The following is a 15,950-nucleotide window of genomic DNA, read 5'->3' on the forward strand; positions in this document are numbered from 1 at the left end:
GTGTGGGCCCACATTGTAAGGAGAGTGATCACTTTAGATAAGCTATTACCAACAGGAGAGGTTTTTTTGTTTTTTTTGGGGAGGGGGGGACGGGGACCTGGATTTGTGCTGGAAATGGCCCACCTTGATTATCATACACATTGTAAGGAGAGTGATCACTTTACATAAGCTATTACCAGCAGGAGAGTGGGGTGGGGGGAGAGAAAACCTTTTGTAGTGATAATCACCCATTTTTTCATGGTTTGTGTGTATAAAAACGTCTTCTGTACTTTCCACAGCATGCATCCGATGAAGTGAGCTGTGGCTCACGAAAGCTTATGCTCAAATAAATTGGTTAGTCTCTAAGGTGCCACAAGTACTCCTTTTCTTTTTGCAAATACAGACTAACACGGCTGTTACTCTGAAACCAGATTTTATATATACACACAGACCATGAAAAAATATACATTGTAAGGAGAGTGATCACTTAAGATGAGCTATTACCAGCAGGAGAGTGAGGTGGGGGGAGAGAAAACCTTTTGAAGTGATAATCAAGGTGGACCATTTCTAGCACATTTCCAGGAGTTAACAAGAACGTCTGAGGAACAGTGGGGGGAATAAACAAGGGGAAATAGTTTCACTTAGTATAATGACTCAACGACTCCCAGTCTCTATTCAAGCCTAAATTAATTGTATCCAATTTGCAAATTAATTCCAGTTCAGCAGTCTCTCGTTGGAGCCTGTTTTTGAAGTTCTTTTGTTGAAGGATACTCACTTTGAGATCAGAAATTGAGTGACCAGAGAGACTGAAGTGTTCTCCGACTGGTTTATAAATGTTATAATTCTTGACATCTGATTTGTGTTCATTTATTCTTTTACGTAGAGATATGTGGGCACAGTTGGCAACGGGCTTTGTTGCAAGGATAGGTTCCTGGGTTAGTGGTTCTGTTGTGTGGTGTGTGGTTGCTGGTGAGTATTTACTTCAGGTTGGGGGGCTGTCTGTAGGCAAGGACTGGCCTGTCTCCCAAGGATCTACAACCTATTCTGAAGGACGACCCATCACTCTCACAAATCTTGGGAGACAGGCCAGTCCTTGCCTACAGACAGCCCTCCAACCTGAAGTAAATACTCACCAGCAACCACACACCACACAACAGAACCACTAACCCAGGAACCTATCCTTGCAACAAAGCACGTTGCCAACTGTGCCCACATATCTATTCAGGGGACACCATCATAGGGCCTAAGCACATCAGCCACACTATCAGAGGCTCGTTCACCTGCACATCTACCAATGTGATATATGCAATCATGTGCCAGCAATGCCCCTCTGCCATGTACATTGGGCAAACTGGACAGTCTCTACGTAAAAGACTAAATGGACACAAATCAGATGTCAAGAATTATAACATTCATAAACCAGTCGGAGAACACTTCAATCTCTCTGGTCACTCTATTTCTGATCTCAAAGCGAGTATCCTTCAACAAAAAAAACTTCAAAAACAGACTCCAAGGAGAGACTGCTGAACTGGAATTAATTTGCAAATTGGATACAATTAACTTAGGCTTGAATAGAGACTGGGAGTGGTTGAGTCATTATACTAAGTGAAACTATTTTCCCTTGTTTATTCCTCCCCGCCCCTGCCCCACTGTTCCTCAGACGTTCTTGTTAACTCCTGGAAATGTGCTGGAAATGGCCCACCTTGATTATCACTTCAAAAGGTTTTCTCTCCCCCACCCCACTCTCCTGCTGGTAATAGCTCATCTTAAGTGATCACTCTCCTTAACAACGTATATTTTTTCATGGTCTGTGTGTATATATAAAATCTGCTCACTGTACTTTCCACTTTATGCATCCAATGAAGTGAGCTGTAGCTCACGAAAGCTTATGCTCAAATAAATTGATTAGTCTCTAAGGTGCCACAAGTACTCCTTTTCTTTTTTGGAATACAGACTAACACGGCTGCTACTCTGAAACCATCCTAGGACCAGGACTTGAAATGTGCATTTCGGGCCTGTCCTGCCCAATTCAGGATGGGTGGTCACCCTACCGAGGGGCGACAAGGACGCCTGAGCAACGAAGAGGTGAACCAGAACTCCAGCTGCACAATGGCTGAAGGACTGTTCCATTGGTGGCCACAGATGGGTTCCTTTTGGACTAGTGAGGTAAAAGACACTCCACGCCTGACAGGGCTAGACACTAGAAGGAGTCTGACTGGAGGCCAGGCCAGGCCTCGATGGCAAGCGCAGTGTTGCCAACTCTCCTGACAACCTCAGCTAGGGCTGGAGCCAGTCTGGCGATGACTCAAGAGACTCCAGCCCTCTAGCAAATCTGAGCCCTCTGGCTGCCTGCCCCACCACCTGGGGCAGCATAACCACTCCTAGAGAGGTGATACTGCAGCTCATGAACCGCAAGTGGCTCTTTAATGTGGTTCCTGTCACTCTTTGCAGATCATTATATTAAAACACTGTGTCATTTAATTATTAACCAGTCTAAGGTATTAACCAATCAGGATGCTTTTACAATATTATTGACCAATTAAGTTAAAGTTATTAACTTATTTGCTGTGAGAATAATACATATAAACTAAATAAATAGTTCCCCTGTGATACTGTGTAAATATGAATCTCTAGTACTATAGTAAATGAAACCATGAATTCACACGACTGTGGCTCTTTTGGGTAATGCTGGTTGCTAATTTGGCTCCTGAACCACTGAGGTCTGAGTATCATTGCAACTCAAAGCCACTCTCACAGGAGGGGAGGAAGGAGCTAAAGAATCCAGCAGAACAGTGCAGCTCCAGTCCTCCTTGGGATGGGTCCTCTGCTCCTCCCCTCCCTCCCTGCAGCACCCAACCTGGGAAGGGGCATGAAGACCCCCTGGTGCTGCTCCTCCCCCAGCCTGGGAAGGTGGAGTGTGCACTCCCCTGCAGGAGCAGGAGGGGGGTAAAGTGCTCAGGAGGAGCAGAGGTGAGGCAGGGTAAGTGAACTGATGGAGCAGGGGGCTGAGCTGATGGGAGTGGCAGGCAGAATTAGCTGCTGGGCAGGGGACGGGCAGATATGGGGCTAAGCGCTCCCGCAGCGGGGCCCAAAATCACCATGCCCAATAAATTTGGGAGAGGGGGCAAGGCTAGTTGTCACACGCACACACTGGGGATGGGTGGGGGAGATCAAAAGATCAAGAGACCCCCACAAAATTTGCAATATAGGGGGTGAAGATTTTTTTTTTAAAAAAAAATCTCATGATTTGGGTGGGGGTCTGACTCATGCACTTTGATCTTTTGACACTGGCAACACTGCGTATGTGCCGGGGTGCTCTGGGGTCAGTATACTTTGTGACATTGCTATTGAAAGCAAATGGGAGTTGGGCGCCTAAATCAGAGGGTACATCTACACCGCAGCTGGTGGTGTACTTTCCGGCTTGGGTAGACGTACCTGTGCTAGCTTTGATCGAGCTAGCATGCTAAAACCAGCAGCATGGCCAGGGGGCAGGGGCTAGCCACCCATGTATGTACCTATGGTCTCAGACAGGATCACACTTGAGTGGCCAGCCCGTGCTGCTGTGACTATGCTGTTTTTCGCATGCTAGCTTGCTCAGAGCTAGTACACGCACATCCACCTGTGCTGGAAAGTACACCTCCAGCCGCAGTGTAGAAGTACCCTCAGTGACACTTCCCAGCTCCAGAGCAGACCTGCCCTCAGACAGGTTTGAAAATTGTACCCATTATCCTTCTCAGACCCCAGCTTTTGAGTGTTTAAACTTAGGAGCCCAACTCTCCTCAAGTCTCATGGGGATTGATGTTAACTCCTCTAGGGTCCATTAAAAACTGCAGACTAGGATTTCTAACTTCAACTAGGCACATTTATATTTTACGTTTCCCTCTTTTTCTCTGAGGGGGAGAAAAGGAAAAAGCTAAAGGTGGCTTCTAAAACTCAGGGCACCTTCTGCTACACAAGTCTTGCACTTGCAGAGGTTATTAGAGTTACAGTTGCCTGACACTTCCCATTATAAAAACCTGTTTTCATAATGTTACAGGGTTTATGAACTCTGCTAGGACAGGGCTTGTAACAAACAAGACTCATAAACATGGCATAAAATTGTTTGTTTCATACCCAGATATGCTTAATGCTTACACTGGGACTGTTGTCTTTCAGACAGTAGGCCACATTCTGAGAGACTTAAACTCCCTCCCCAAACTCCATTCATAGAATTTGGCCCATGGATTAATCCTCCTCCACCCTGTGAGATGGGCAAGTAAATATACCCATTATCAAGATAGGGATACTGAGGCAGGGACATTAAGTGACTTGTCCATGGCCAAAGGGGAGTCATTGTCACAGATGGGATTAGAGCTCAGGAGTTCCTATTCTAGGTTTGGGAACAGGTTACCTCCTCCATCTCCAAGCACATAGATTTTATGTACTGAATTGCTCCCCTCGTTGCTGGCTTGTTGAGGAAAAAATTAAAACCAACCTGCAAGATTTCTTTTTTGTTTTTGTTTTTTAAAGCCTGTTATGTGCTCAAACAACAGATTTTTTTCTCCCACTCTGCAGAGTTCACCCTCCTAACTGAGGCTAATACAATCCTGGAATTGCATGCAGCTAGCTTTCAGCGGACAGAACTTACTCATAGACGGCTTCCAACTAGGATAGAGCCTGATCCTGTGTGGTGCTGAGTATAGTACCTTCAACTCTCATGTAAGTCACTGAGAGATGAGGGTGCTCAGCACCATGCAGGTTCAGACCCAGAAGCAGGTTCTGGACTGGAAGCTGTCTTTGGAGTAAGTTCTATCAGCTGAAAGCTAACTGCACATAAATTAACTACTGGACTGTACTAGCCTCAGTTAGGAGTGTAAACTGCCAAATGGGAGGAAAACTTCCACTGTGTAAATGCAGAACAGACTCTTCAGAAATGCTAACAACTTGGGGGGCTGTCTGTGGGTTTGGGTTTTTTTTGCAGCAAAAAGGACTATTGGCCTGCAAATTCCTACACTGTAAAGTCCAGCCAGTTGAGCATAGGAATGGGGGAGGAGGAGAAAATCATTTAAGCATTTCAATTTTTCATCCATTCATCAATGACTACAAAGTTGTGGTTTTTGTTGCGCATTTTTTTTTGTGCCCTTATACCCCTTGCATCTTTTGGCTCCAACTAGAAAATGTTAAGATCACATCAGTTCCTGTGAGGTTAAGTGCTATACAGTTCTTACTGCATTCACCTGGCAGAGAACCAATCTGATCTTCTGTTTTACTGCTGGATTATTTAAGGGTTGAACAGGTTCAATTAAGAAGTGGAAAAGGCTCTGCCTCACAAGGTACATAGTTAGTTAGCTGTGAAGACCATCTTGGGACCAGCCTCTCTCTAGTCCCACTGCAGAGCCTCATGCTGGACACGCAGTTTAGAAGCACGTTGTGTTTTGGGATGAAATAGGGCAGAAGTTTTCAACCTTTTTCCTTCTGAGCCCCCCACTATAAAAATTCCACAACCCACCTGTGCCACAGCAATGGTTTTTCTGCATATAAAAGCCAGGGCCAGCATTAGGGGGTAGCAAGCAGGACAACTGCCCAGTGCCCCACATATGGGGGCCCCCACAAAGCTAAGTTGCTCAGAATTCAACTTCAGCTGTGGGTGGCGGGGCTCAGGGCCTCAGGCTTCAGCCCTGCCGGGGCATGTGGGGCAAGGAACAGGGAACACTGTCAGGTCCTGGGCAGTTGCAGAATTGACACCTGGAGAGTGTCAATTTATATAAATGGCCATTTATATAAATGGCCACTCTACCATAGCTGTCAGTTCTGATTTCTCATTAGTAAGGCTTTGAGTCAATCATGGATTCTGTGATTTTCACAAGACCTCTGCAATTTCCTCACAATTCCACTGAAGCCAAAGCCCGAGCCCCACCGCCTGTAACTTAGCTTTGTGGGGCTCCGGGGAATTGCCCTGTTTGCTACCCCTTAATGCTGGCCCTCTATACATATCCACGGTTTATTGTTTATTTCCCACATCCTGCCTGTGACTTTCAATAAAATACCCTTGCCAAAATCATGGCCCTACTCCTTAGCAAAACCACTGAGACAATGCGACAGGAAAAGGAGTAAACCTCATGCTCGCTGGAGCAATGAAGCTGGAGGGATATTCTCTGTTCCTTGAATCCTGCAGGACAGTTGCTTCAACTGACCTACAGACCCAGTTACATACATTACCATCACCATGATGGTGGCTGAGTTCTCTCAAACTACTTAATTCCCACCCGCCCATTTCCACTTAAAGTCTGATTCTACAGTAAAATTACGCCCAGACAATTTGGAGGCCTAGGACTGCAACAGGCAACACCTACCTTTGCATGTAATCCCATGCTCTGACTAAGGCTATGCAGCATGACAGGTATGGGAAATGTACGCTAAGAGGAGAAGGAAACCACAAGATTAGTGGTGTCCCCTGCAGACATGGGAAGAGAATTTCGTGCTAGTGAAAGGTGACAGTCTATTTGACCTCTCTACTTAGTCACAGAGCAGATACAGCATGGAAGCTGCAGTGCAAACTTCCCCACACTGCCTCAAAGCTGGAGGGACCCCCCTGTAGGCATACAGAATGGTAGTTTAACCTCCATGGTCCATTTTAAACCCGGGCCTCTCAGCTGGGACTGCCACCAGTGGGACCAGCTGTGGGATTTTTGTAACTTGGTTACCTGCTGAGCAGATGATTTTCAGACCCTGCTCATTTCACACAGGGCACTGAAAAGGCATTAGATGTTAACAACCAAGTTACTGATCTGGTCTGGATTCAAGCCGGTGAGGTGTAAGCTAAGGGTGAAATTCACCCCAGTGCAAAGGGCCTAGTTGCCAGTGGGATTTGACTGGCAAACAGGCCTCATGCTAGCCCTCCATGAGTGAATAGTTGTACCAGCAGCACAGCCATTCAACTCAGCGAGAGCAGAGGATCCTGAATTGTGGACCCAGTCAGTCATACACAAACACATGGCAAGAAGGAAGGGGAGAGTGAACACAGACCCCATCACGAGGCATGGCTGGAGGAGAAAGCCAGAAGAGCCCTCAATGGACCACGTTTGAGTTCAGGGTAGTATCCTTGTTCAGGTACCTGCACAGGAGCTAGTGCCCAGCCCCTCTCCATGCACCAGCATTTTAAAGTTGGGCAAAGCAGAGGTCAGCTGCGTTTTCTTGACGTTCATACACTTCAGATTCTGCAAGGAAACTCCTTCTCTCAGAGCTGGCAGTAGGAATCCTGAGATTCACAGGACAACAAGCTCTCTCTTGTAGAAAGCCTCCACCTGTCTCTTTGGTACCCCCTTCCACTGCACTGGCCCACAGACAGGTGTGAATAAGAGCATCTGCAGAACGGGTTGCAAATTTCACTGTCTCAGATAAGGGTCCATCAGCGACGGCTTGCATGGTGGGTTGAGGTGCAGCAGGAGAAGGAAAGTATATGAGAAGGCAACTGGTGACAACAAGGATGGAGAAGAGCATAAGGGGGTCAGGCATCTGAGGCCTCATTTCCAAAAAAGACTGAATAGTGTGTTTGAAATTCCACCCTCCAGCCTAGCCTTAAATATGCCAGTTAAAATTCCTATGCAAGAGAAAGCTAAGCATGAAGTTTACAGTTGACTTTGAGGCTGAACAAAGTGATGTTCTATCTCTCCACCCTGCTCAACTCCTAATTCCGCAGATGCTTATAGAATAGGAAAGCCACAACAGAAGCGAATGCAGCAATGGCAGCTGGCAGTATATAGTCCTTCAAGGGGAAGGATGTCCCATCACTGTCTCGCTTTGGCCTGTTAATGTTCGAGCCAGAGCTGGCTGGAGATGGGTTCTCATAGACACTGGCTACAACCCTCAGGCTGGGAGCCTCCTCCAGATCAGCGCCAGGATACTCAACCACATGGACTTCGTGAGTTCCCACAGCTGTGCTGTCCCAGGTGCTGCTGCTCTCTGGCAGAAGGGAGGCTCTGCTGGTTTTGGTAGCCTCGACTCTTCTTGGGCCATTGCTGGTAGCCCAAGATGGGAGGGGGTGGTCAGACTGAGAGGAGTAGTGATTCTCTTCAGGCTGATTCCTCTGGGCTCTGCTGGAGCTGGGGCAGGCACTGCTGGATTCACTTATCATTAGGGGATTGCTGCCCAGAGTGCACTCGCTGCTGAGGAAGAAGCGGTTGGACCTCCCAGAATATTGGACATTTGTCTCGGGTGACTCTGGCTGCCTCTGGGCTGGCTCCTCCACACCTCCGGTGGAGGTTAGCACACCTGGCTTGCTGAGCTCCACCTCTTCATCCGGCTCACTGTAGAACACTTGGCAGCCCCCAGGGGAGCCTGGCAAGGCGTTTTGGATCTTCCACCCTGCCTCCCTTGCGGTGGTGCGAACTGTGCTCCCAGGGAACCCTGGACTGCTTTGGGTCACAGTCAGAGCAGGGGGCTTTGGTGCTTGATTTGCCTTCAAGAGACAACAACAGGGACTAGTTAGACCACAAACTGAAGCATGTCACCAGAAGCACTGATGGCACCTGACCTCTTGCTTTGGGGCTGAGTGTTGCAAGCCCAGCTTCAGGCTGCCCCCAGCTTAACACCAATCCCTCCCAACACTCTGTGGCTCAGAAGGAAGGGTCATGGCCAACGTTCCCTCTAATTTTTTCCATCCATGTGCGGAATAAATTTTGTTACGTGCACCAAAGTATGTGTGGATGTGCGCCACCAGTAGGAACAAAAAACCTAGATATAATATATATTTTTTAAAAGTTACCATAGGGATATTACTCCAGCCAGGAGAGGTTGGGCATTATAGAACTCACTACTCAAAGAATTAAATTTAAGTGTAAGAGAAGTAAAAATTATGAAATGCATAGACCAGTCAAAACAGAAAAATAACACCCTTTGAAAGAATAAAATTACAGAGAATATATGTGCATTGCACGAAGTACCAAGTAGTAACAATAATAGGGTGAGTGAGAGAGAGTGAGTGTGAGAGAGAGAGACCTGGGTGGGTGGGTGTGTGTGTGTGACAAACAGACAGAGATGGTGTGTGTGCTGGCTGTGTGTGCGAGACAGAGATAGTGTGTGTGCCATGCGCTGTCTCTTTAAGCCACTCACTGAACGCTCTCCTGCTCTGTCCTGAGCCCTATTGTCTTGTCTCCCCTCCCCGGCTCTGTGGAGATGGGGTACACGGGGAGGAGGAGAGGAAGAGACAGAGAGAGTGTGAGCTGACTGCTGGGGAAATCTCAGAAACAGTGCAATGTCTCTTTAAGAAGGCACTCAGCCACTCACCATTCAGACCTCAGGAGCTCCAAGGCCTCCTGATCCAGGCTGTCCCCTCTGCCCTGCTCTGCAGAGATGGGGTACAGGGGAGGGGGGACACCCTGACATCAGCACCCTCCTCCCCACTCTGCACAGCCAGCAGGAGGATCCTGGGAGCAGCTGCAGGATGGAGCAACGTGGCGGGAGGGGAACCTGAACACACACTGCTGGCTGTGCATGCTCTGATAATCAGCTGGGTGGCATCTGAATCTCTCCTGCACGGTTGCCCAAGCGCGCAGCTTAACAGGGAACACAGGTCGTAGCTAGCTCCCCTCGGCTGGAGGGATGGGAAGCCTCTGGGCAGGTGTGGAGAGGAGGTTATCAGGGCTCTGGAGGACCCTTTGGGACGGGGAGGTGAGGAAAAGGTGGAAGAAGCCGACTTCAGTGGGCTTTGACTCAAGCCCTTCATATCCATGATTACGGACTGTGCTGCCCGATTCTACCATTAGAACCTCACTCGGTTTAAACAAGGCTCTGGGACAGGGCAAGGAGAATGGAGAGAAAAAAACCTGCAGAAAGGGTCCAGGCTAAAGGGAGCTTGTTTGGCAGGATCTCTCTGAAAGGCTATGGTTCTGCGGGAGACCATAGCTCAGGCAGAACAAGACCATTTGGGGGTCATTGTGTACAACAGGATCAAGGTGAACACACATCCAACACATGTGATAACCTACATTCTCCTTTGGCATGGAGGTGCTGCTGCTGTCTCTCTCTCTCGTTGGCAGTTTGCACTCTTGGACGGGAGATTTCAGCTCACCCAGGTCGCTGTTGAACGCTGGCTCTGACGGGTCAGAGGGCAATGCAGGTGAACTAGGCGGAATCACAGCAGTAGAGGAGAAGCCACTAGGGTCAGGGAATTCCACAGCAGGCATGGCACTGGAGAGCTTGAGAACACTCTTAATGCTAGTCGTACTGGGATGGAGGGGGGAACTGGCTGGAAGAACGTTGCTGGGTCCAGGAGTTGAAGCTGGGCGTAGCATGTGAGCTGCAGGAGCTAGGATCTGGACTTTGCTTTGAGGATCTGGAGGGAAACAAGGCACAACGTGTATTAATCAGGATGTATGAAATGAATAGGAGTTGGGAGTTCCTCCCACTGCCCCCAACAATATTTCACTATTTAACAATGGGAAAGTCCCAGTTCAAGGGAGGGGGTGGTCTCCAGAAGGAGTCTCTTATCTGGTGCCTCTTTATGAAGTCACGTTTCTTGGTGCAGGGGGAAAAATGTTACACCTGCTCCAAACAAAAAGGGAGGGGAGGAGTCATTCTGCATTAGGCCTGCCAAACATGAAGTGCATTGTTAACAAACAACGTGTGCAACAGGGCGCTGAGCCAAAGGGCTCTGATGTCAATGGAAAGATACCCCCAATGACTTCAGAGAGCTTTGGAGCAGGCCCATGAAAGAGAACAGGAGTGTGATTGTGGGGCACAGGGTGATGGGTCTAACGCGGGGGTTCTCAAACTTCATTGCACCGTGACCCCCTTCTGACAACAAAAATTACTACAGGACCCCAGGAGAGGGGACCAAAGCCTAAGCCCGCCCAATCCCTGCCAGCCTGGGGAGAAAAGTCAAAGCCCTCGGGCTTAGGCTTTGGCCCCGGGCCCCAGCAAGTCTAAGTCAGCCCTGGTGACCCCATTAAAATTGGGGTCGCAACCCACTTTGGGGTCCTGACCCACAGTTTGAGAACCGCTGGTCTAATGAGAGGCACTAAGGAACGGACTCAGGTCAGGCATTTAGTAACCTCCATTGTACTGTAATCTGAGCTAAGAGGTTTGGTCAATTCCAGGTAGACAGGTAACTGGGAATGCTACACAGCATCCTCAGAAACATCTGTCTGCTGCCAGCACCATGCGAAGCCCTACCCTTCACACCCCATCCGTCTCGCCCCCACTGAAAGGTAGTAAGGGCTCCAGCTTATAGCTCTCTTTTCTACCTCCCATGTTGACGAAGTAGCTAAGCTCACTGGCTCCCAAATTCATCTCTCTAGTACCTTCAAGCTCTGAGCAAGGTGTTTGGCCCTCGGCCTGGGCCACAGGGAGCAGGTGGATTGACCAGAGTGCTGTGGGGTTCTCTCTTGGTTCTGTCTCTCACAGCACTCTGATCCGTAACACAACTCTACAACCTGGACCTACTGCTGGGGAAAGTCTTTGTAAAGAAGTCAGCTGGGCTAGCATAGACAGCAACAGTCACATTCACTATCTGGTTACAACCAGCATCTCCACTTTGCAGGGGTTCATGGGAAGCCATTTTCTAGTTTTGGTTCATGGGAGGTTGACACCCCCCTCTAGTCCAAGTCCAAACCCAAAGCGAAACTCAGCCCAAGATAGCCAAGTTTGGCTTGGTCCCACGTGGCATGTCACCACATTTGGCCGGTTTTTCCCCTGGCAAACCTGATTGAAGGCAGCGCAGGTTGGCAAACCTGCTGACAAACGGGGCCCAAGTCTCAGGTGCATAACTAGGCCAAGAGACTGTCCCTCACTTCTGGGTGTATATCTGTTTCCTACAGGGAAATTGTACTAACAAGTTACTTTTGCCTGGAACCCAGGCACTGGAGCAAGGAGAGCTGTGAATTCAGAGACACCATGGGAGGGGCCCTCTCTTGACACGGGCAAAGTCTGGCTTTAGCCTTCTGGGTGGGGGAACAGGAAACTCCAAGACTAGCAAGGTGGTCAGCCCCATTCCTCCCTGTCACACTCACCCCAGGTCCCATCTGCCCCATGTCGCTGGGAAACCAGAAGTGGCTTGGGGCTTCAAAACACATGTGGTACGTGGTGCTGCCTCCTTCCCCAAGCCTGGCACAGCCTTGGCCCAGCCCAGCATTGATGAGCTGCGACGAATCCAGCTTTGGCTGCGCTTAGCCAGCGAGTGGACCAGCCAGTTCCACATGGAGTGGAGTGGCACAATACCAAGAACAGCCTTGCACTGAGTCAGGTGCACCTCTAAGTGTACCTCCCCCACACCACAAATTCTGCTTGGGGGTAGGAGAAGCCAGTGGATGCTATGCAGACACTGCAATTCCCACTGCAGCTGGAAGCCAGTGCAATTTTGATCACAGGTTTCAATGTCCCTAACTCATCCCCGGTGATGAAGATGCTGCCCCCTTTGCACCAGGAGCAGACTAAAATGGCCGTGTGAATACTGACAGGGAAAGCTCTTACTCCTGCTGTTTGCTGGTACACTGGCAACGCCCGGGGTATCTGCTAGGCACCCGCCCGACCACCCATCCCAGTGGGAATTGATGGTGCTACCTGAGTTCTGCTCAGGGATCCCCTGGGAAGGTCCAGCAGAGGAGCCTGAAGCCAGTTTTTCAGAGGAGCTGGCCAAGCGTGTTCTGCCGAGATCTAATGCTCCCAAATCATGAGCAGTCGCATCCTCGCTGAGGTTTGTGGGGATGGTGCTCGTCGTCTGAGAGGCGGGCGCTGATCCGATTGCAGGGCTAGAGTCAGTCCTTCCTTTGATGGCTCCCAACTCGCCATAACTGTGTGTGCTTTGTGCGGAATCTCTGATTTGGTGTAGAGGAAACGCATCCCTCTCTCCACCATGGTCTTCTCTCTGCCCCTGGGCACGTTTCTGCTCTGCATCAAACTGGGCCTGCAGGAGGACAGGGTTATGAACATCCACCATGCTGCTTGTCAGGTTCCCATTCTCGTAACCCTGCAAAGCCTGAATCTTCTGTTCCCGGAGCGAATCTCCAGCCTGCTGCCCATGTCCGGGGACAGCTCTGTTGGCACTGGCAGCCAGGGGAGAGCGCTCAAAAGAAGAATAGTAAACCTCTTCTGGCTGGTTCTTGAAATCCTCTGGGCTAGGAGCGGCGGCCGGCTCACCTCTCTGAACAGGGTCTCCAGGCATGGATGCCTTTCTGCTGTTCCCAATGTTCAGGTGATTCATGTTCCCAAAATACCCACCGTTCACGCAGACCGGATGCTGCTGGCGGCCAGCCCAGTCCTGCCCCTGTCCCCTTGGGTCAAATACTGGTCTGCCTGGCTGAGCCACTTCCACCTCTCCTCTGGGCACACCCCCACAACCCAGCAGGTGTCCCGCTGGTGATCCAGGAGGTAATTGGACTGCTGCTGAGGACAGACCATCTCCATGGTTACTGCCTTCCTGTGATGCCCTGAGATCAGCTAGTGCTGCGTTCCCAGTGGGTTGGGGACTCTGAGCTTCCCTCCACGGGGTCAGGGCATCTTCTGCAACCTGGAAGAAAAAACGAGATGTGTTTAGACCATAAGAGAATTATTCTTTAGGCCCAAATTGGGATGGAGGCTCCCTCGAGGCACTGGACAGACCCACCCCCAGGCCTTGTTTTGACCCAAGTGTTCGGAAGGAGACAGAGCCCTGGTGTCCAAACTCCTCTCTCCACAGTGCTGCCTCTACACTTAAGCCCTGGTCAACAGGCAGAGCCCCTTGGAGGTGGTGTTTTACCCTCGTCACTGAACTCTGAAGAGAAGCAAGGACTGAATGGACATGGAGACTAGCTTTCCTCCTCGCCTTGGAGGCAGTCACTCTGGGTTCTCCCCTGCCTTGGGGCCTGCGGGAATTAGGGGGTGACAATCCAGCACTTCCCTAGCACCGAGATCGCCTTTGAACCAGAAGGAATCGCCGTGTGCTGGGGCACGTAGAATGGAACAGCTACCTCCGGAGAGAGAACGTGACTGACAGGGTACCCGGCACACGCTGCAGCCACTTCTCTGGGGCAGGAGCGATGGCAGCACCAGCTGGAGAGAGAGAGAAGGGTCCAGACCACCTTCTGGCCCCCAATCTATCAAACCCATGGCAAAGGTGGGTATTGGGCAGCTGGCTGTAACACCCTGAATCTCTGGATCATGTGCACCAGGCTGGAATGGCTGCAGCGCATCTGCTTTGGATGGAATGGGAGCAGTGCAGGAGCCGGGATCTGGCTGACTTCTAGCCTCTTTGAGCGGTCAGAACAGCACAGGGGGCTGGGACACAGGCAGGAACTCGGCCCAGTTTTAAGAGTCAGGTTCTTGTCAACCAAACCCAAGAGATATGACGCCACAGGACACTCTCAGAGACCAACAAACCTTTTGCTTTGCTAACGGCTCCATTTCTTGCACAGGAGTATTGTATTCCCCCAGGTCTTGGTAGCTTTCCACTCCAGACGGATTCGTCTGGAGAGGCAGGGGTGTGTTAGGCTCTGGGAGACTTGCTGGCTGCCTAGGCAATGAAGGCGTGTGGGGATTGTTCTCAAAGGTGGGGCCAGCGCGCTGAGGATGAGGATTAGCTGTCGGTGGAGGCATCTGAGAGCAAACCGACTCGCAGCTGAGCAGAGAGTTATTCACAGCAGGAAGTGGTGCTTTGTTCCGAGGACCTGCAGGAAGAGAGAGCACAGAATATTTGAAGTGATGGGTAATATGGGAGATGGGGAGTACCGGCAGGGGCTGACTTTAGCACTGGTGTGGCCCTAGAAGGGAAGCATTCCGTCTAGTCAGAGGGAAACCAGGCACCGACAACAAATGTACCTTCTCTCAGAGGTGCGTCCTCTATGAGGGAGTGAGGAGTTCTTGCTCTCCATGGCTCGTTCAACCTCCCAGCTCTCAGCTGAGACAGTCAATGAACAGTTGTTGTCACTGTGACAGCACTTCCATTGAAATGGACACGTCCCCTAGCAACTGGGCTGAGACCCACCTCATCTCACCTAGGCTACGGAGCATTTGTGTGTGTCTGGCACACTAAGCCCCGGCTCATTACAAAAATATACGAGTACAAATACAATCTATACGCAGGGTAGGGCATCCTGCCAGGCACAGATCACCCACAGAGAAACCAAGAACTATCGATCTCCTGCTCAACTCTCCCAAGTCAGCCTCCCCCACTTGCTGATCAGCCAGGTGCTGCTCCAGGTGAGCAGATGAGGAGAGGAGCTTGCAGCGTCCCCTGAAGCTCAAAGCCAGGCTGCGGCACGCACAGGAGGATTCCAGGAGGTGACCTTACCGCCACCAGACTTCTCCCATTTGTCCCTGGAAGGGACTGTTAGCTTGAGCACCAAAGCCAAGCACACCATTTCAGACAGGATCCTGCGCTGGACCCCTTTGCCTTCACAAGGTCCCATTCTACCACGCCACTCATTCAACGTGGACTAGCTAGTGAGTGAAGAGCCCACAGTCCATATTTTCTATGTGGATGATGCTCAGGGTTCTCTCCCCATCTTACCCAACCCACTAGTGCGTGGCAGTGCCCTTTACCCTGTGCCTAGCAGAGATGGAGGCTTGGACAAGGCCTGCAAGGCTAAGAGTTAGCCCATGAGCAAGCGCTCGTAGGTTGGCAGAGGCAGTCACAAGACCGGGTGAGGTTTGTTGCTCCTCCCTGCACTGAGTGACTTTGCTGGCTGTTTGTGACACCAGTCTGCAAGCTGGGGATGGGTCTCATCGGCTGTCTAGTGGTCCCAGGCAGTTGGAAGGAAAGATCACAACCCGCTTGAAGGGGGGCCAGACCTCGCTACAGTTTTCCAGGTCTCTGTCACCTGGAGTCTGAATTACTGCAAAGCAGACAACATGGGGCTGCAGCTTCAGGCCATTCAGAAACTCCAGCTATGGCCCAGCACGAAGGTCCAGTAGCCACCTTACCCTTGTGCCCTGCAATTCTACACGTGGGATTCAACCTCAGTGATTTGGGGTGCCAACTTCCACCTCTTTCCTTGGGCCGTGCCACTGTAGAGGAGATC

The 15,950-nt window shown here is 50.3% G+C and overlaps 1 protein-coding gene across 2 annotated transcripts in view; it reads right to left on the bottom strand.

Annotated features, from left to right (window-relative positions):
- Positions 1-15,950, bottom strand: part of MAVS (mitochondrial antiviral signaling protein) — a 39,010-nt gene that overhangs the window by 12,283 nt on the left and 10,777 nt on the right. The window contains exons 4-7 of one of the 2 annotated variants that reach the window (XR_007356149.2): positions 14,311-14,597; positions 12,517-13,462; positions 9,945-10,291; positions 7,073-8,416 (exon numbers count right to left, since the gene is read on the bottom strand). Coding sequence is in view for 1 of the 2 variants with exons in the window: in XM_048846353.2 (XP_048702310.2) it covers positions 7,646-8,416; positions 9,945-10,291; positions 12,517-13,462; positions 14,311-14,597 (2,351 nt within the window). In the remaining variant the exon portion in view is untranslated. Of the gene's footprint in view, positions 1-5,739; positions 8,417-9,944; positions 10,292-12,516; positions 13,463-14,310; positions 14,598-15,950 lie in introns of those variants that run through there. The other variant, XM_048846353.2, reaches the window with a different exon arrangement.

The sequence above is a fragment of the Caretta caretta genome, chromosome 4 (genome assembly GCF_965140235.1).
Source record: "Caretta caretta isolate rCarCar2 chromosome 4, rCarCar1.hap1, whole genome shotgun sequence".
NCBI lineage: Eukaryota > Metazoa > Chordata > Testudines > Cheloniidae > Caretta > Caretta caretta.